Consider the following 20,051-nt stretch of genomic DNA (forward strand, 5'->3'; position numbering starts at 1 on the left):
AAAGAAAGCTGAGGAATGACCCACAGCGTACTCTGTCAGGACTAAAATCAAAAATTCAGGAAATTTGGGATTCCATAACTCCAGAAGAATGCCTTAAATTAGTAAATACCATGCAGAAGAGAATTCAGGGTGTTATTAAAAATAAAGGAGATGTTACTCAGTTTTAATGAATATATAATGTTGCCGTACCAATTAATAATGGTCAAAATATTTCGTGTATTATGAAAGTTTTATTTAAATTGAGTTTTTTCATTTTGTTGATATGAAACTTGTGCATGTTTTGATATGAAATTAAAGGTAATTCAATGACCTTTTTAAAAAGTATAAATATGTTTGGGCAATCATCGCCTACAAATAAATATGAGTCATTGAAAGTTGCACTGTCCAAAAAAACCTTGCCGTACCAATTAATAGTGGTTAGGGCTCGTATAGCATTGAGAGTTATATTGGACTTTACTTAATGCATCTTAATACCAATATCGCCATTTCGATGTGCATCACAATGAATGAGCCTCGTGCAGGCCAGTAAAATTCTCCCCGCTATAATATTTTATTTTATTTGTTTAATGGGCTAACTTAAAGTTAGAACTATAAGTTAACAGGGGTTTATAGACTGCATACCATGGCCTTAAGCTATATTTGCTTGCATTTTACTTACAATTATAGTATTAATATAATTATATATTAACTAATTGTACTATTTACATTATTTATATTTATAATATTGAGACGTTTATATGTATTAGCCTTAAATTTTTGTTGTATAGTTTGGTTTTTTTTAGGAAGCTTATTATTATTTTTAGGCTTTCTGCTGTAGGATATGAAAGGAAAGGGTTTATTTTCGGCTAGGTAATTTATAACGCTAATAAATACATTTCAAAATTTTTTTGGTCACTTGGTATATTTGGTATTAAATAAAGGTACATTTGATTTTCAAAGAGCGGCAGCCCTACACAAAACTAGTAACAATATCAGTAGCAGCATTTGTGTGGAATTCATGATGCAAAAAAAACCATTGAAAGCAAGTAATTTGCTGGATAAATTACACCGTGGTGCAGTCTACGCATGTATCGGCGTTACGATTTATGGCACATATATGCTTGGCATGCGGTATTACCACTACTACACTGTGATACGTCCGGAAAAACAACAGGCCGAGGTAAAACTGCTCGACGAGGGTGCACATGACAAGGCCAAGGAGCTAAAATATTAAAGGAATTTTCTTGTTTTTCAAAATATTTGTGATTCAATATAACCTATATAAATGTTCAATATTTGAACTGGTCTGGAAGAGTCTCATTTGCGAGTGTGTTGTGTAATGAAGGGAATTCAATGAATTTGGTCGCCTGAAAAATATGACTCAAAATTACCAATGTCATGTGTGGTTTACTTTATGATCAGCAGACTTTAAATTGGGCAACCAAAGAGCAAATGCATACATACATGATAAACCAAAACATGTTTGCGCATATGAAAAAATAGTTTATGTAAGACCAACAGGTCTTATTTAATGGATTAACAAATCAGACCTAGATGCTAATTTAGAATTGTCTTATTATTGCACACCTATTCCTTTGTGACGTCGCTGCCGCGGCCGTTCCTCTACCTGTACTTGCTCTCGTTGATGTGGAGATTGTTCCCACGAAAAGCGCTGTAGACGCTAGGTTAGCATATTTTGGCAATCCAAGAGCATTGCTTGTTGAGACAGCGGATGCGCGTGTGGAGTTTGGTTTTTATACTCCGTACATGAAATGTAAAGTATATTAGGTTTGCGCGAGCTGAAAATGTAACAGGAAGAAGGAGGTGTGGCAGACCCCACAAAGTAACGGTGTCAAAACGGTGGACAAAAGTATTTTGACAACACATTGCAAAATTTAACACCGCTTCTTTCTGCAAAATTGGAATAGAAACGGTATCCATTCAATTTGTAAGAGAGAATATACTAAAAGTGATCGCTCAGATCAAGCAAATTTGCCGGTAGGCAATGTATAAATGGTCCCTTGTGGCGACGGTCCAAACAAAGATGTACATAAATAGCCTTTGTACTTATATACAACGAACGCACTGGCTTATGCACTATTGAAATTGTACATCATTTTTTTTTAAATTTTCCTTTTTTGTGGAGAGTACAGGGTATTTTACTGTCGGGCTTGCTCGACTTGTTCATAATTTCCATTAATATTCTACACATAGAGTATTTCAAAGTCGGAACACATCTCTTTTAAAATTTATTTATTACATTTTATTTATTGTTACATTAACTGCTTTTTGAGTGCTTACGTTTCTTTCCAAATTGAATCTTTTTGCGACCCCCTGATTTGGTAGAAATTTTTTTACTTGCGTGGTTGCCGGTTGAGCGTCGCTTTTCCTCCCAATTAATTTGCTTATCTGATGATTTGTCCATATTGAATACAGCATTTACAGTACCTTGGCCTCTTGTTTTGCCAGTTTCCTCCAGCAGATTAGAGAAGTCATCAGCAGCAGCAAACAGGGATAGCATGTCTGAGTAAAAAAAAAAAATGTAAAAAAAATTATGAAAAAAATAAAACAATATCTTTTTACAGAACTGTATACGCACTAGTGCTGGTTTTGAGTTTTTTGGCAAAGCTGCGCTTATCATAACCTGACTGTTGACTCTGAAGCGATTTCTTTGCCTTTGAAGGTTTGACGTTTATGTCGTCATCGCTGTCATCGGTTTCTGGTGTATCGGTTGTATCACTATCTTTATCAACGGACTCATCATCAAGCTCGTCCAAATTAATAGAACCGTTTTCATTGTCAGAAAAGACACTTCCATCTATGTCTAGTTCACCATCACCATTGTCGTTCCAGTCATCTATGTCTTCATCGTCGTCGGAGCAGACGGCTGCATGTTTTTTATTTTTGTTTTCATTTTGAAGTTTTTTATGTTGTATTTCGCCTCCCAATTCTTGGAGATAGTTTAATTCGTCGTCCCCGCTGCTCTCTGTTGCATTGGCAACCTTAAATTTTTTACCGAAATAGCTATCCAAATAGACTTCAAATTCATCATCATCTACTTCGCCATATTTTAACTCAGAGTCACCCTCGTAATCGGCCTCCGCTTTAAATTCTTGTTCATTCGACAAGCTCATTGCAGCACGTTTGCGTTTATGCTCCAAGAAATTAAATATATACATTTCATCCTCCGTACAATTGATGCTTGTCAACGACTTAACTGGCTTTCCACGTGTACCATATGCCATATATCGTTTGTGGGCGATGGTGGAACTTTCCGGATGCGGATTATTAAGCCTTTTGGGATTCTTAAAGGCGAACCGCTCAAGAAAATAGGGCAGTCCGAAATCACGCAGTGGATCGCCATAATAATCAATGCGTTTTTCTTAAAAGTTAAAATTTATTAGGGGGTTTTTTTTTTATAAAAAAAAGTTTTAACTTACGTAAAAGAATCTGCTCAGCAAAAACTTGCACAGTGGGATGATAGTGTTGACGCAGCAACTGTAGCTCGTTGCGCAGGGCATATGCAGCTCCTGCAAAAGCTGGCACGCGGTGGTAGGGATCGTATTGGCGCGTGCCAATAACACGTACTTCTTTATCGTTAGCGACGGCTTTTATATTAGTGTGATGCCAGGGGCTGCTTGGCAATACATTTTCTGCATATTTATCCTCACTATCAGTTACAACGTTTTCAGTTGGTATAGCATTATTCGCCGTTTCCTTGGTCTGTCCACTGTCATCAATCAGTTCACGGCGCATGCGCAACACCTTATGCAATACAATCATGCAACCAGCGGCGATGTGGGATGGTAAATAGAGCGCCAACTGCAACAATCGTTTGATAAAGGCCTGAGCACGAGGCATATGCTTATCGATGTGGATAGCACGATGTACAATATGCAGTAATTGTGCCGCCGTTTTAGAGCCAATATTAATCAAATTCAAGTCCAACAACTTTACATAGAGCGCATTATAAAAGCGATCAGTTTTTTCTGTCTTTACAGTGATAAGTTGGAGTAGTAGTCCCAATGTTTGTACAGAGACACGTATATCAGCTAAATGAACCAAACGGTAAATGGTATCTTGCATCTCTTTGTTGAGCAGTTCAGTCTTGCCATTAGCAGGTTTTGCTTCAAAGATGGCGTTTTTTAAGCAACGTAATATGGCCTGCATGGTGCGATTGTTCACGGCACCCCTTTGCACCAGCACTTTGAAGAGTGAAAAACAAATATTGACCAATTTGGTGCACACTTCGGCCCGACCAGACGGCGCAATGCTGGACAGAAAACACAATGCAAAATGCTGTGCACGTTCAGAGATATTGTTTCGAAAAATCAACTTTTCCGTCTCCGCTACAATAACGGTGCTCATGTTGGGATGTCGTTGAGCTACCTCACTGAGGTGGTGCAATGCTTTTGAAGCAATCTTTGCTGTTGGGTCACCTAGCTTATTTATGAGCATTGTAAGCAACATTTGTTCTTTTTCCGGAGCGTAGGAGAGTAAACGCGCAGCGGCAACTATTGAAGCATTTTTATTATGTTCTTGCCCTGTCTGTAGACCTTGCATAAGAATTTTCAGGAACTCTTCAAATATTTAATATTTAAATCGAAATGTTTGCAAATATTTTTAGTTTTGGCTTACCAAAGTAAAGATCCTTTAACTCATTTTCAAAATACCAGTAGGCACATATGCATCGTTGGTGATCCTTCTTAATATTGCAATTCTTTCGTAGCTGCTTCCAGTCAGCTCCTCGACTGTTTAGAGATAAAAGCTTCCGATCTGGCGGCAGCAGCACTTCTTGCCATAGATCGGTAAGAATTCCGATCACATCATTACAAGATTTATTAGACAATTTGCAAAATTCGATCAGTATATTAAGAGCTTCAATGTTGCCCAGAGGATTGCTAGTAACAAGAAGTGCTCCAGCGTTGGCGCGATCTTTTGCTGTGCCTTTGTGCAAAGCAGTTTGTAACCAGCGTGCGTCTGAAGGATTGCCTATAAAAGAGAATCCGTATGTTACAACTTATATACGAGTTCATTGTCATAAGTTAATGCATACGTTTGTTATATGTTGGCTTCTCTGCTTCGAAAGCGCTTTTGCACGTATTGAATATATCCAGTTGCTCGTTTTCTTTTAGGTCTAGCACTTCATCATAGCATGTGAATTGAGGATACTAAATATTTGTAGAGTTAGGACAAAAATCTCGCCGTATAACAATATATTTACCAAATGATACCACTTTTTATGAACTTCTTCTGCACCCGATTGATACTGAAAGCGCCTGTCCGGGTCATCATTGTTTTCGTCACTATCCTCAGAGACAGATGTGTCGTCTATATTTTTTTCAGCTTCATCGTTGTCAAATTTAATGCGCTTTGGCTTTTTAGCCTCACCATTGCTATCCACTAATAGCTTGTGTTTCGTTGATGTCCCTACATTTACCAGTACTGGATTCCTGGATTTTGAAAGCTTTTCTGTCATGGCCTTGTTTTCCAAAGGCGTTCCGTCATCACTGAACACAATTTTTTTGTTATTCAATGGCGTACTCATTTGCGCACCTTTAGAAATTGAATCGCAAAAATACCTTAGGTTTCAATTCAATTGCCCTACACGTGGGCGCTAGAGTTGAGCGTTAAGAATTATGCCTGTGATTTGTCACTAATACTAAAAGTGAACAAATCACATTTATGAAATATTGTTAAAATGTGCTTAAAATCACAGTCCACTGTGATTGACTTGTTACTTTCTTGGCACGAATATTTTTGTCGGAATTACATGGATCGAAAACCAAGTTTAACAACAACAAGCAGATTGAAAATCAGACAGCACCGACACAGCGACCGATTTTAGTTGTAAAAAAAAACATCGATTTGGTTTTGACATCGTTTTTGTTTTTTTGTTCTTTTCTATTTACATACATAAAATTTATTAAACTAGTTTTCTACTACCAATATGGCAGCTTAAGCTAGTTGAAAGTTTGGGAATACAAAAGTTGTCTATAGTAAGCATCTATAGGACGCACTTACATCTATGTACATACAATATTTACAATGTTTTACATGAAAAATGAAATGATATTTTATGATATATAGTCGATGTTTTGATAGTAAGTACTCGATTTTTTCCGGTGTTTTTTTTGAACGCAATATATCGACGATCATCGATACTTAGACAAAAACATCGAAATCGTAACATCTCTATTTATATATGGAATTCAAAATAAAACGGAATTTATTGGAAGAAGCAACAGTCTAATTTAAAAATCAATTTGACATCATTACCAAAAAAGTATAAAATAATAAATGTAAATAATGCTAAAGTAAGTAAAAGCTTTAATTAATTACAAAAATTTGATAACTGTAAACCTTAAATATTTGTGTTAATATACGAGTGCATACACCGGCATTTTACCCACTTATGTGTGTTCGCAAAGATATTTGTGTATCCCACCAATTAAATATTGCGCATATTGCGATATATGTACACTCCGCGACAACCGATTAGCACACTCTATGCTTCTTGTTTTTAAAGCTTAATATCAGCTTATCCTTTAAAGTTTTTAAAATAAACTTTTTAGCTAATAAAAGTTCATTAAATTATACACTAGAAAATGTAATAGTTATTGTATTAGCTTTATAAATTATATTTTAATGGAATTTTTACAAATTTAATACGAAAAATTCACTTTTATTTTTGCGACATTTGATTAGCACACCTTCATGTAAATATCGAATAACATAAAAAGAAGGAGACTTTAGACCCCCAAATCAAATTTTAATGTGAAATTCTGCATTTTCTTAACTTATTTAAGAAGGATTAATAATGGGTTGAGCCGCCACGGTTAACTATGACCTCATACATCCTGTTGGGTAAGGAGTCATATAACTTTTTTATATAATTTAGTGAAATGGTCTCCCACGCACTTTTTATTCCTTGAATTAGTTCCAACTCAGTTGAGTATTGCTTTCAAGACTCGTATACTTTGCGTGCTAACCATCCCCAAACATTTTCTATAATGTTCAGGTCGGGCGAGTATGGCGGCCAGGTCAGTAAAGGCACGTTTTGACGCTCAATCCAAGTCTTTACGACTCTTGCAGTGTGGATAGGTGCGTTATCCTGCTGGAACTTCCATTCCAAGGACCCAAATATATCAGTTATTGCAGGAAAAGCTGCTTTCAATACTTCTGTGTATGATGTGGCATACGACTTGTAAGAAATTGGAGTTTTATGGTCCCATAGTACGTAACTGCTCCCCATACCATCACACCACCGGCACGGCTGTGCAGTCGATCTAAAGTATGCTCTTCCTTTCTTAGAGCATGAAAGTAGTAAGCATAGCCATCTGGACCCTCCAAATTAAATTTTTTTTCATCTGAAAAGACAACACGCTCCCATTCCTTGGTCCAGGTCATATTCGATCGGCAGAAATCGAGTCGTTGCGCCTTTCGGATCTGGTTTAGAGGGGGTTTTTTTTTTATTTTCAGGAGCTTTAAGTGTTCTGCATTTGAAATTACTCTTTGCTCGGACGAGCACACGCCTTAACAGCTGTTTTTTCTTTAATTTTGGCGGCTGAGTCGTGTGAATTGGACGCGAGCCTAAATATAATTCGCTTGTCAGCTGCTGTTATCACAGAAGAGGGACGACCTTTCATATTTTTCCCATAGGCATACTCATTACTTAAAAATGAGGAAATAACTTTACGGCTGCGCTTCATTATTTTTGAAATTTTTAGAATCGAGTGGCCACACTCTTTATATGTCTTTATTTTTGCCTTTTCGGTATCATTCAACGCTTTAGCTTTCCCCATATTAACTCAATTTAATTGAAAATTGGTTAAATTTATAGAACAATAACTTGAATAAGCCAAATACGACAACGCACTCGCAAAAATTAACACTGAAGCGTAAGTGTGCTAATCGGCTGTCACAGAAAAAACCATGCATTTTTTCTGTCACTTCAAAGAAAACAGCATAGCAAACTAACGGTACACTTCCAGAGCATAACAGTTCTTTTCCCAAGAGTGTAAATAATGAAGAATGAAAGAAAAAACTATTGAGCATGATACATATTCAGAGTACTGAGTTTTTCGCATTTGCACTGCAAGGTTAGAGAGTGTGCTAATCGGTTGTCGCGCAGTGTATGTATGTATACCAAATTATGTAGGTAAATTGTTTCATTGCAGAATAACTTCAAAGCAATATTTAATAATTAACTAAATAATATCAATAATAATTACATGAATAAATATTCATTTTTTATTGTATTACTTGTGTTTTGTTATGCAGTAGTATTGAAAATACTTTTCTTAACAACTGTGGCCTTTAAAATTTGTATGAGAATGAAAAAAATCGATGCATCGATGTTTTGTCCCATGTATCGAAGTACAATCGATGGCACTTGACGATAGATCGATTGTGTGAAACATCGATGTTTTGTACTTTATTTACAACCCTACTCCAAAATCTTAATATTTATCATCCTCTATTGGACACAAAAACGATAAGTTATTGTTCATTAATTAATCACAGCAGTCAGACTGCCTTAGGGATGGGTATCGATGTGGAAATATCGATATTAGGATACAATATTTAAGTAAAATCCGATATGATATTCAATGCGATATTTTCCCCGCTTTCTACGTATGTCCACCTAGCCATCGCTTAACGCGAGCGTTACGTTCCTTGAAAACATCGTGTTAAGCGAACTCGTGTTAAACGAGCCATGTATTTCCATACAAAATAAGGGGTTCCTAGACTTCGAAAAATGCATACCAAATTTTTTTAATGTTCAAATTTATTACTTTCAAAAACATAAAAAGGTTTATTCAAATGGCAAAAGTAAATAGAGAACACAGTACGGAAGTATTAAAATAAAATGGAAATTCATTAGGTTGCGTTTATAATCCTAACTAACATTTTGTTTTTATATGGTGGCTCTCCATGCGTGGCAAAAACTAAAGAGAGAACGCTACAGTCGAGCAAACCCGACAGTGAAATACCCTGTACTCAGGTAAACTACCGACACTGAGGTATATGCGCCTCTAGCAGAAGCAAAAGGAAGAAGAAGAGGCGAACTTGAAGCTGCAGCTTGTAGGCGTAGTACCGGAGTGAAAATCTTTCGCTAATAACTTTTCTTAGAATTAACCGATTTAGATTAAATTTGAAGCAAAAGTAGATTATTAGTATAAATTATGTGTGCAAAGTTTGGTAAAGGTAGGTATTGACGAAATTCTGTAGCGGGGGAAGGGGGGGAAAATTAAAAAAAAATAAAATAAACTCGTCCTTTCTCGGACCTAGGAGAATCTGGATACCAATTTTGGTTATTCCAGCTTTTATAGTTTCTGAGATTCTTGCGTTCATCCAGACGGACAGATAGATGGACGGACGGACATGTCTAGATCGATTTATTTCGTCATGCTGATTCAGAATATATATACTTTATAATGCACACATAATTTCTATATAATTATCTACTGTTGTTTAAAATTTGATCAAATTCGGTCAATTCTAAGAAAAGTTATTAGCGAAACAAATTCTCGCCAGTACCCAAAGGGTACAAGGGTATATTAGTTTTGTGAGAGTGTACATGGAACACACAGAAGGAGGCGTGGCAGACCCCACAAAGTATATATATTCTTGATCAGCATGACAAGACGAGTCGATCTTGCCCTGTCTGTCTGTCCGTCCGTATGAACACCTGGATCTCAGAGACTTTAAGAGATAGAGACACCAAATTTTGCACAAAGATGCCTTATGTGTGTATTCTATACGAGATTGTTTTATTTTTTTGATTTTCCCCGCCACTTTCCCCCTATGGGGGTTTTCCCGATTTTCCATTCGTATAATCGCCTATATCTCGGAGACTATAAGACCTAGGAACACCAAATTTTAGTCCCAGATGCCTTATGTGAATACGTAGAAAATGTATATTTTAGAATTTCCCTCCCTCCCCCCTCTCCCATGAAAATCGCGATTTTCTCTAACTCCCGTAATTCTTGGAATTTCGAACTAAAATTTTGCAAACACCCCCAGTTAGTTATTATGTGTCCGTATGCCATCATCATGATAGAATGATTTAACAAGAACTTATAGCCATAAATAAAATTTGAGCTCAAGTAGTGAGCACTTCGAGCATTTTTGACATTCGAGCTCCAAGTTAGCTCCAAAGTTTGTTTGACAAATCCGCATTTTTTCACCAATCAACTTCTAATTTCTAATTCGAATGTTGAACGACGTCGGACGTGTTCTTTTATCGCTCCGCCGTGTAACAAATTTAAAGTGCAATTAACACCAATTTAATTCGCGAAAAGACGCTTAGGGTACGCATGAGCACCTGTGCTCGTGTTACACATATAAATTATCTGTTAAAGGGTGGAATATTGCTTAAAATAAAGCAATGCTGTTGAGTAAGAGCACAAGCTTGTTTACCAAAGAAAAAATGAGCAAAACTCGTGCTCAGCAGCAACAACAACAAGACGACCGTCGACTTTCGGCTGTTCGTACCAACAACGCATACTTCACCATACGCTCACCAGAGGTAACGGCACCTGAAACAACTGCATCACTACAAAATGACACGGAGAGAGCACGCTCTCTCTCGCCCGCTATAATATGCTCAGTCAGTCATTGCCTTCGCTTACAACTGTGTCTTCGACTGTAACAACGACAACTACAACAACAACAACGGCAGTCTCCCAGCGCCCGGTATTGTCAACTCAGTCCGACCAGCTCCCCCTCTCTAAGCCGAAAAGTACAAAGAGCGCAAGCAGAACGCTAATACAGACCGGGCTCGATCGCTATGTCCAAATTAAAAGAAAGTTAAGCCCACAATCAACTAAAACAAGTAAAAAAGCTAAAGTCGGGTGTCCCGACTTTGAAATACTCTGTACATATGTTTACAATAATTATATAAAATAAAAAAATTAAGAAAATAAAAAAAAAAATTTGATCGATTTTACCTCTCTCGGTATTCGAACTCACGTAAAGGGTGTATAATTGCACATTTACATAGCAATTGCGTCTGTGTGAGTGTATGTATGCCTATGCGCATCAATTCGTGTCTGTGTAAGCATTTTCGCAGTCAACCAAACAGCAACATCAACAACAGCCGCGGGCAGCGCTTGAGCAGCGCTGCAGCAGCGCTGCATCAGCAAATATATTTATGGCTATAACTTCTTGTTAAATCGGTCTATCATAATGAAATTTGGCATACGGACACATAATAACCAACTGGGGGTATTTCCAAAATTTTAGTTCGAAATTCCAAGAATTACGGGAGTTACGATTTGTGGGGTAGAGGGGGGAGGGAGGGGAATTCCAAAATATACATTTTCTGCGTATTCACATAAGGCATCTGGGACTAAAATTTGGTGTTCCTAGGTCTTATAGTCTCCGAGATATAGGCGATTATACGAATGGAAAATCGGGAAAACCCCCATAGGGGGGAAGTGGGGGGGAAAATCAAAAAAATAAAACAAACTCGTATAGAATACACACATAACGCATCTTTGTGCAAAATTTGGTGTCTCTATCTCTTATAGTCTCTGAGATCCAGGTGTTCATACGGACGGACAGACGGACAGACAGACAGACAGGGCTAGATCGACTCGTCTCGTCATGCTGATCAAGAATATATATACTTTGTGGGGTCTGCCACGCCTCCTTCTGCCTGTTACATTTTTCAGCTCCCGCAAACCTAATATACTCTTGTACATTTCATGTACAGAGTATAAACATCGGAAAACACTGTGCCAAATGAAGCGCTGAACAAGTAAAAAAGCTAAAGTCGGGTGTCCCGACTTTGAAATACTCTGTACATATGTTTACAATAATTATAGAAAATAAAAAAAATTAAGAAAATAAAAAAAAAATTTGATCGATTTTACCTCTCTCGGTATTCGAACTCACGTAAAGGGTTTATAATTGCACATTTACATAGCAATTGCGTCTGTGTGAGTGTATGTATGCCTATGCGCATCTATTCGTGTCTGTGTAAGCATTTTCGCAATCCACCAAACTGAAACATCAACAACAGCCGCGGGCAGCGCTTGAGCAGCGCTTGAGCGCCGCTGCAGCAGCAAATATATTTATGGCTATAACTTCTTGTTAAATCGGTCTATCATAGTGAAACTTGGCATACGGACACATAATTACTAACTGGGGGTATTTGTAAAATTTTAGTTCGAAATTCCAAGAATTACGGGAGTTACGATTTGCGTGGGAGAGGGGGGAGGGAGGGAAATTCCAAAATATACATTTTCTGTGTATTCACACAGGGAATCTTGGACTGAAATTTGGTGTGCCTAGGTCTTATAGTCTCCGAGATATAGGCGATTATACGAATGGAAAATCGGGAAAACCCCCATAGGGGGGAAGTGGGGGGGAAAATCAAAAAAATAAAACAAACTCGTATAGAATACACACATAACGCATCTTTGTGCAAAATTTGGTGTCTCTATCTCTTATAGTCTCTGAGATCCAGGTGTTCATACGGACGGACAGACGGACAGACTGACAGACGGACAGACGGACAGACAGGGCTAGATCGACTCGTCTCGTCATGCTGATCAAGAATATATATACTTTGTGGGGTCTGCCACGCCTCCTTCTGCCTGTTACATTTTTCAGCTCCCGCAAACCTAATATACTTCTGTACATTTCATGTACAGAGTATAAAAACAATAGATTCGCGATTCTCAGCGAAGCCGAAGAAAATAGCGTTGAAACACCAAAGGCCAAGCAACTAAAGCCGCCACCTATTTATGTGCGTCAAGCAAATTGTACAGATTTGGTTAAAAAACTCAGTAATAAAATTGGCGAAAAGAAATTCTATGTTACGTCGATAAGAAGAGGTAACATCATTGAAATTAAAATACAAGTCAACGACGGCCAAATACCTCAACGACGAAAAAATGAGTTACTACACGTACCAACTTAAAAGTAGCAAGGGACTACAAGTGGTCATCAAAGGAATAGAGCCAACCGTTCCAGTCGAAGAGATAAAAGATGCACTAAAAGATAAGGGCTTTGAAGTCAGAATGGCCATGAACATAATAAACAAAAATAAAATTCCCCAACCAATGTTCAAGGTAGAATTGACACCTGACTCCATGCCTAAAGGTGAAAACGAAGTTCACCAAATTTATAAGCTGCAATATCTACTGCACCGTAGAATTACAGTTGAGGAACCGCATACGCGAAATGGACCTGTCCAATGCACAAACTGCCAGGAATATGGGCATACAAAAACCTATTGTACCCTACGTGCAGTCTGCGTTGCCTGCGGCGATGTACACCCCTCTGAGCCCTGCCCCGTAAATAAGGAGGACCCATCTGCAAAGAAATGTAGCAATTGTGGGGGAAACCATACTGCCAACTACAGAGGTTGCCCTGTGTACAAAGAGTTAAAAAGTCGCATAAGCCAACAAAAAACCGCAGCTCGAAACCCTGTCATCCGACAAAACTTGCCGTATATATCACCAACTACGATTCCAGGAGTATCTTTTGCTCAGGCGTTAACACTAACGAGTCGTATGCCTCAGTCTCTAAACCGAAACTTCAACAAACCACTGCAGGAACAATGCACCATCAGGTACCGCAACAGAGGCCAGAAATGACTGCTCAGCAGCCCAATGCGAATCCATCCCAATTGCCTAGTGGAATTGAATCAATTCTGGCAACTCTCACCAATACAATGGTAGCAATACAACAAACGATGCAGGAAATTATGCGCAATCAAAATCTCCTCCTGGAATTACTTATCAAACAGAAATCTAATTAAATGGTATCTCTAAAAATATGTTTCTGGAATGCAAATGGCATTTCACAGCACAAATGCGAGCTCTTGCAATTCCTCGATCATCATGACATTGACGTCATGCTCATATCAGAGACTCACCTAACGAACAAAAATTATTTTCATCTCAATGGCTTCAACTTCTATGCGACAAACCACCCCGATGGTAAGGCTCATGGAGGTACTGGCATTCTTATAAAGCATCGCATCAGACACTATCCGCTGCTACAACTTATCCCCGACTCATCACCCCGAGAGGAAGACAACTATATAACGCCATAATAACACCAAGAAACAAGCTTGATTTTATTTCTCCAGGCTGGCCTACATATTGGCCGACAGATCAAAAGAAGCAACCCGACTTGATAGATTTTGCTGTTACAAGAAGAGTGCCACAGGCTCAGATTATGCGTGTTTGTGTACTTGTACATATGTATGTATGTGTGCATTGGGCCTGGTTATATGGCTATAACTTTCCGATCATTCTATCATAATGAAACTTGGTATACGGATATATAATCACTAACCTAATGTGACTACCAAATTTTAGTTCAAAATTCCAAGAATTACGGGAGTTGTAGAAAATCGTTAATAGGGGGGGGGGGAATGGGGGGGTGGATCAGAAAAAATAAACAAACTCGATCTGCCTAGGGCTTATAGGAACCTTGATACCAATTTTGGTTATCCTAGCTCTTGTACTTACTGAGATTCTTGCGCTCATATAGACAGGCGGGCAGACGGACAGACAGACAGACGGACATGGCTATATCGACTCGTCTTGTCATCCTGATCAAAAATATATATACTTTGTGGAGTCTGCCACGCCTCTTTCTGCCTGTTACATACATTCGTATAAAACTAGTATACCCTTTCACCCTTTGGGTACAGGGTATAAAAAATGACATAGATACCTCAGTTGAAGCATTAGTGTCTGTAATGTCACTGGCGGCAAAACATTTGACTCCAATAACTACAGCTAATAAACTTCAGAAATGCAGCCGTGTCCCCAGGCACGTTGAAGAGCTGCTTCGTAATAAGAGAAAACTTCGGCGGGAGTGGCAAGCCCACAGATCACCTGAATCGAAGGAGCGGTTAAAAATAGCCAACCATCTACTACGCAAAGCCCTAGAAGATGAAAAACAACGAGCTCAAATGGATTATATGGAGCAACTCCCCCCAAACAGCAAACGATTCCCATTATGGAAAGCTAAATCAGGCGTATGTTCACCAATCAAAAATGAATCACCATTACGTACACAAAGAGGAAAGTGGGCTCGCAGCAACGAAGAGAAGGCAAATGTATTTGCCGCCCATTTAGAAAAAGTCTTCAAACCACATCCAGCAACAAATAGCTTTGTGCTCCCACCAACCAATTATCTTGAAGCTACCACGCCTATCGTATTTCAACTTGGAGAAGTTACAAGTGTCATTAAGGACCAAGTTTCAAAGCAAAAAAAAGCGCCGGGCCACTTACAAACCTATCGCGACAGAGTTTACAAAAACAAAATACGTGCAGTGTTGTCGCCAGCCAGACGCACAAGTAGATCGATGCAATAACAAAATACACACAGTGTGTGTACTGATGATCGATTTGCAATACCCTCTGACGGTCACTTATGCACTGACTTTCAAAGTGTATTGACAAATTACAAATGATAGTGTTTCAGTAAAACTTTTATGATTTTCGTCAAGTTATTTACTTATAATTTTACTTATTATACCCTGTACCCGTAGGGTAAAAAGGGTATATTAGGTTTGTGCAAAGTATGTAACATGCAGAAGGAAGCATCTCCGACCCCATAAAGTATATATATTCTGAATCAGCATGACGAGAGAAATCGATCTAGACATGTCCGTCCGTCCGTCCGTCTGTCCGTCTGTCCGTCTGTCCGTCCGTCTGGATGAACGCGAGGATCTCAGAAACTATAAAAGCTAGAATAACCAAAGTTGGCATCCAGATTCTCCTAGGTCCGAGAAAGGACGAGTTTATTTTTTTTTTTGGAATTTTCCCCCCCTTCCCCCGCTACAGAATTTCGTCAATAGCGTCCACATTTCAAATGCTACCTAAACCAAACTTTGCACACATAATTTATATATAATTGTCTGTTGTTCAAAATTTTATTCAATTCGGTCAATTCTAAGAAAAGTTATTAGCCAAACAAATTCTCGCCAGTACAACCTCCCCAAACTGCAGCAACAAGTTCGCTCTTCTTCTTCCGCTTTTTGCTGCTGCTATGGGCGCATATAACTCAGTGACGGAAGTTTACCTGGGTACAGGGTATTACACTGTCGGGCTTGCTCGACTGTAGCGTTCTCTCTTGTATTTGATTTAAAACTGAACAATGGCTAATGAAATTAATAATTCCGAAATTGAGACGCGGTATTTTTTTGCCAGCACTTATGTGTGCGAAGCTGCATTTTCAAACATTAAATATATTAAAAATGTTTATAGGAATAAATTAAGTGACATAAATTTATCAGGTTTATTACGAATTGCTTTAAGTGAAGAGGAAATAGACTTCAAAAAAATTATTAAATGAATGTTCATAAATGTGATCAACATTTTTATACTCTGTACATGAAATGTACAAGAGTATATTAGGTTTGCGGGAGCTGAAAAATGTAACAGGCAGAAGGAGGCGTGGCAGACCCCACAAAGTATATATATTCTTGATCAGCGTGACAAGACGAGACGATCTAGCCCTGTCTGTCTGTCTGTCTGTCCGTCCGTATGAACACCTGGATCTCAGAGACTATAAGAGATAGAGACACCAAATTTTGCACGAAGATGCGTTATGTGTGTATTCTATACGAGTTTGTTTTATTTTTTTGATTTTCCCCCCCACTTCCCCCCTATGGGGGTTTTCCCGATTTTCCATTCGTATAATCGCCTATATCTCGGAGACTATAAGACCTAGGCACACCACATTTTAGTCCATTTTAGTGCCTTGTGTGAATACGCAGAAAATGTATATTTTGGAATTTTCCTCCCTCTCCCCCGCAAATGCGATTTTCTCTAACTCCCGTAATTCTTGGAATTTCGAACTAAAATTTTGCAAATACCCCCAGTTAGTAATTATGTGTCCGTATGCCAAGTTTCACTATGATAGACCGATTTACCAAGAAGTTATAGCCATAAATATATTTGCTGCTGCAGCGCTGCTCAAGCGCTGCCCGCGGCTGTTGTTGATGTTGCTGTTTGGTTGACTGCGAAAATGCTTACACAGACACGAATAGATGCGCATAGGCATACATACACTCACACAGACGCAATTGCTATGTAAATGTGCAATTATACACCCTTTACGTGAGTTCGAATACCGAGAAAGGTAAAATCGATCATTGAATTTTTTTTTATTTTCTTAATTTTTTTTATTTTCTATAATTATTGTAAACATATGTACAGAGTATTTCAAAGTCGGGACACCCGACTTTAGCTTTTTTACTTGTTGTTGTAGATGTTGTTGTAGGACTCCCAAACTAAAATTTCGTGCCCACCGCTGATATAGACTTATCAGTCTCCTGCCGTGTCTATCCAAGATATTCGAAAAACTGATCCTGAATCGCATCAAACAGCACCTACACACCAACAGTGCAATCCCATTGCACCAATTTGGTTTTCGCGAAAAACATTTTTCTACATATCGTAAGTCTCCTAGAGAGAAGATCCGATAAATAAAACAAGATAGAACGCTACAGTCGAGCAAGCCGGACAGTAAAATAGCCTGTACTCTCCACAAAAAAGAAAAATTAAAATAAAAAAAAAAATTTTAAAAAAAAATTAAATTATTAAAAAAAATGAATGAATGAATTAATTAATTAAATTAAATTAGAATACATGTTTATGTTCAGTTTTAACAGCATACATTTACATCACGTTCCTATGCGTGTTTATATGCGTGTATGTATGCAGCACAAAGTTGAACCAAAGCAGCAACAACAACAACAGCTGCGGGCAGCGTTGCCGACAGAGCAGCAGGCAGCGCAGGAGCAGCGATTTTACTTATGGCTATAACTTTATTCAGAATTGACCTATCATGATGAAATTTAGTACACGGACACATTAGTACTAACTGGATGTACCTACCAAAATTGATTTCAAAATTCCGAGAATTACGGAAGTTATAAGAAAAAACACGAATTGCGGGGGAGTGGGGGGGATGCATCGAAAAAAAACTCAAACTCGTACTTTCTCGGTCTTAGGAGAATATGGAAACCAAGTTTGGTTATTCTAGCTCTTATACTTTCTGAGATCCTTGCGTTCATACGGACAGACAGACGGACAGACGGACGGACGGACAACGCTATATCGACTCGGCTTCTCATCCTGATCAAGAATATATATACTTTGTGGGGTCTGCCACGCCTCCTTCTGTGTGTTACATACATGCGCACAAAACTAGTATAGCCTTTCACCCTTTGGGTACAGGCTATAAAAAGCTTAAAAAAACAAGATAGAACGCTACAGTCGAGCAAGCCCGACAGTAAAATAGCCTGTACTCTCCACAAAAAAAGAAAAATTAAAAAAAAAAAAATTAAAAAAAAAATTAATTATTAAAAAAAATTAATGAATTAATTAATTAAATTAAATTAGAATATATGTTTATGTTTAGTTTTAACAGCATACATTTACATCACGTACCTATGCGTGTTTATATGCGTGTATGTATGCAGCACAAAGTTAAACCAAAGCAGCAACAACAACAACAGCTGCGGGCAGCGCTGGCGACTGAGCTGCAGGCAGCGCATGAGCAGCGATTTTACTTATGGCTATAACTTTCTTCAGAATTGACCTATCATGATGAAATTTGGCACACGGGCACATTAGTACTAACTGGATGTACCTACCAAAATTGATTTCAAAATTCCGAGAATTACGGAAGTTATAAGAAAAAACACGAATTGCGGGGGAGTGGGGGGGTGCATCGAAAAAAAACTCAAACTCGTACTTTCTCGGTCTTAGGAGAATATGGAAACCAAGTTTGGTTATTCTAGCTCTTATACTTTCTGAGATCCTTGCGTTCATACGGACAGACGGACAGACAGACGGACAGACGGACAGACGGACGGACGGACAAGGCTATATCGACTCGGCTTCTCATCCTGATCAAGAATATATATACTTTGTGGGGTCTGCCACGCCTCCTTCTGTGTGTTACATACATGCGCACAAAACTAGTATAGCCTTTCACCCTTTGGGTACAGGCTATAAAAAGGATGGCCGAATTGTAGGAATGGGTGATAGTAGGAACACCCCTAATCACTAACAATAATTAAGTAGTGACCAAATAGTGATTGAATAGTGAAGTAGTAATAAGTAATCGATAATAACGAATAACAGGGAAGTAAGAGGTCAATTGATATTGACTAGCCAAAGTAGGAAGTCGCTGAGTGAAATTTGAATTAAACGGATTTTGTAAAAGATTGTTATTTGCAATAAACATAAGTAACATCGTTAATTTAAATAAACTGAATTAATCCAACAGAATATTTAAATATTTCTTTATATCTTAAGACTACGACAAAAGACAATAATAAAATGTATTTAATGTTTACAAAAAAAAAGGTTGCGTGTTCAAATCACGTCGGGGTCACCACAATGTTTATTCGCACTCGTGCGGTAGTGCGAATCGGCAGGACGATTGCGGTCCTGACGAGTTAAGTTAAAGGACGCGTGTAAAAGTCGGGGGGCGTCGGGGATAAAATGTCCAAACTCCAGTACAAGAACAAAATGGCGGGATTTTCAGGTTTCAAAGTGCTCTTCTGCACGTATGTATTCACTTCATATAAAGACAATTTGTAACTAACTTAACCTAGTTACAGCGCTCTGGTCCTTAACTAGCGTGTGGGAGAGAGAGGGCGCTGACGTCAGCCGCGCTGTGCTAGCAGATGTTGCTAGCGAATGTTGCTAGCAAACGTTGCCAGCCTGCCATGCAGGCTACTAGCAGTGCTGCCACGTCAACATCCTCCCCCCCCCTGCAGGATGCAAATTAGTGCCTCCTAGGGTAGCGCGCCAGCGAGGACCCAGCCCAGCTGGGTCTGGAAAGCTGCGGGGACTCCGTGGCTTGCCGGCAGAACGCCCGGCAAGAGGATCTCTTGGTAGATTTCTGCCCCGAACACGATGGATACCGTGCTTGGGGTGTGCCAGCGCTCGTCCGCCAGGCGCACATTGCCGTAATGGCCATCCACTGGCTCTGTGATGCGCCGCTGGGGGGTTCGATGTGCAAGGTCCGTCACGACTGCTAGCGCTACGTCATGACGCCAGCTGGATGCCCTGGAT

General features: G+C 38.8%; 2 protein-coding genes across 2 annotated transcripts; one reads left to right on the forward strand and one right to left on the reverse strand.

Annotated features, from left to right (window-relative positions):
• The first annotated feature begins 972 nt into the window (after positions 1-972).
• LOC115629881 lies at positions 973-1,291 on the forward strand. Its single transcript, XM_030526478.1, has one exon. The coding sequence runs from the start codon at positions 998-1,000 to the stop codon at positions 1,211-1,213; it is 216 nt and encodes a 71-aa protein (XP_030382338.1). The 5' UTR covers positions 973-997; the 3' UTR covers positions 1,214-1,291.
• A 924-nt stretch (positions 1,292-2,215) lies between these two features.
• LOC115629850 (CCAAT/enhancer-binding protein zeta) lies at positions 2,216-5,604 on the reverse strand. Its single transcript, XM_030526431.1, has 6 exons — positions 5,204-5,604; positions 5,036-5,150; positions 4,618-4,971; positions 3,420-4,559; positions 2,579-3,361; positions 2,216-2,502 (listed from the first exon to the last, which is right to left on the reverse strand). Exons 1-6 carry the CDS (start codon positions 5,525-5,527, stop codon positions 2,258-2,260), a joined length of 2,961 nt encoding a protein of 986 aa, XP_030382291.1. The 5' UTR covers positions 5,528-5,604; the 3' UTR covers positions 2,216-2,257.
• Between the last annotated feature and the right edge of the window lie 14,447 nt (positions 5,605-20,051).

The sequence above is a fragment of the Scaptodrosophila lebanonensis genome, unplaced genomic scaffold, assembly GCF_003285725.1.
Source record: "Scaptodrosophila lebanonensis strain 11010-0011.00,11010-0021.00 unplaced genomic scaffold, SlebRS2 tig00000168-arrow-arrow-pilon, whole genome shotgun sequence".
Taxonomy (NCBI): Eukaryota; Metazoa; Arthropoda; class Insecta; order Diptera; family Drosophilidae; genus Scaptodrosophila; species Scaptodrosophila lebanonensis.

Bases quoted from the DNA above. Each gene is read 5' to 3' on its own strand.
- LOC115629850 (XM_030526431.1), bottom strand. From the start codon at position 5,527: ATGAGTACGCCATTGAATAACAAAAAAATTGTGTTCAGTGATGACGGA. The intron at 4,972-5,035 runs GTATGCATTAAC...TCTCTTTTATAG, and splicing joins GAAGCCAACATATAACAAAC to GCAATCCTTCAGACGCACGC. The intron at 4,560-4,617 runs GTAAGCCAAAAC...AAATATTTGAAG, and splicing joins GTTAAAGGATCTTTACTTTG to AGTTCCTGAAAATTCTTATG.
- LOC115629881 (XM_030526478.1), top strand. From the start codon at position 998: ATGATGCAAAAAAAACCATTGAAAGCAAGTAATTTGCTGGATAAATTA.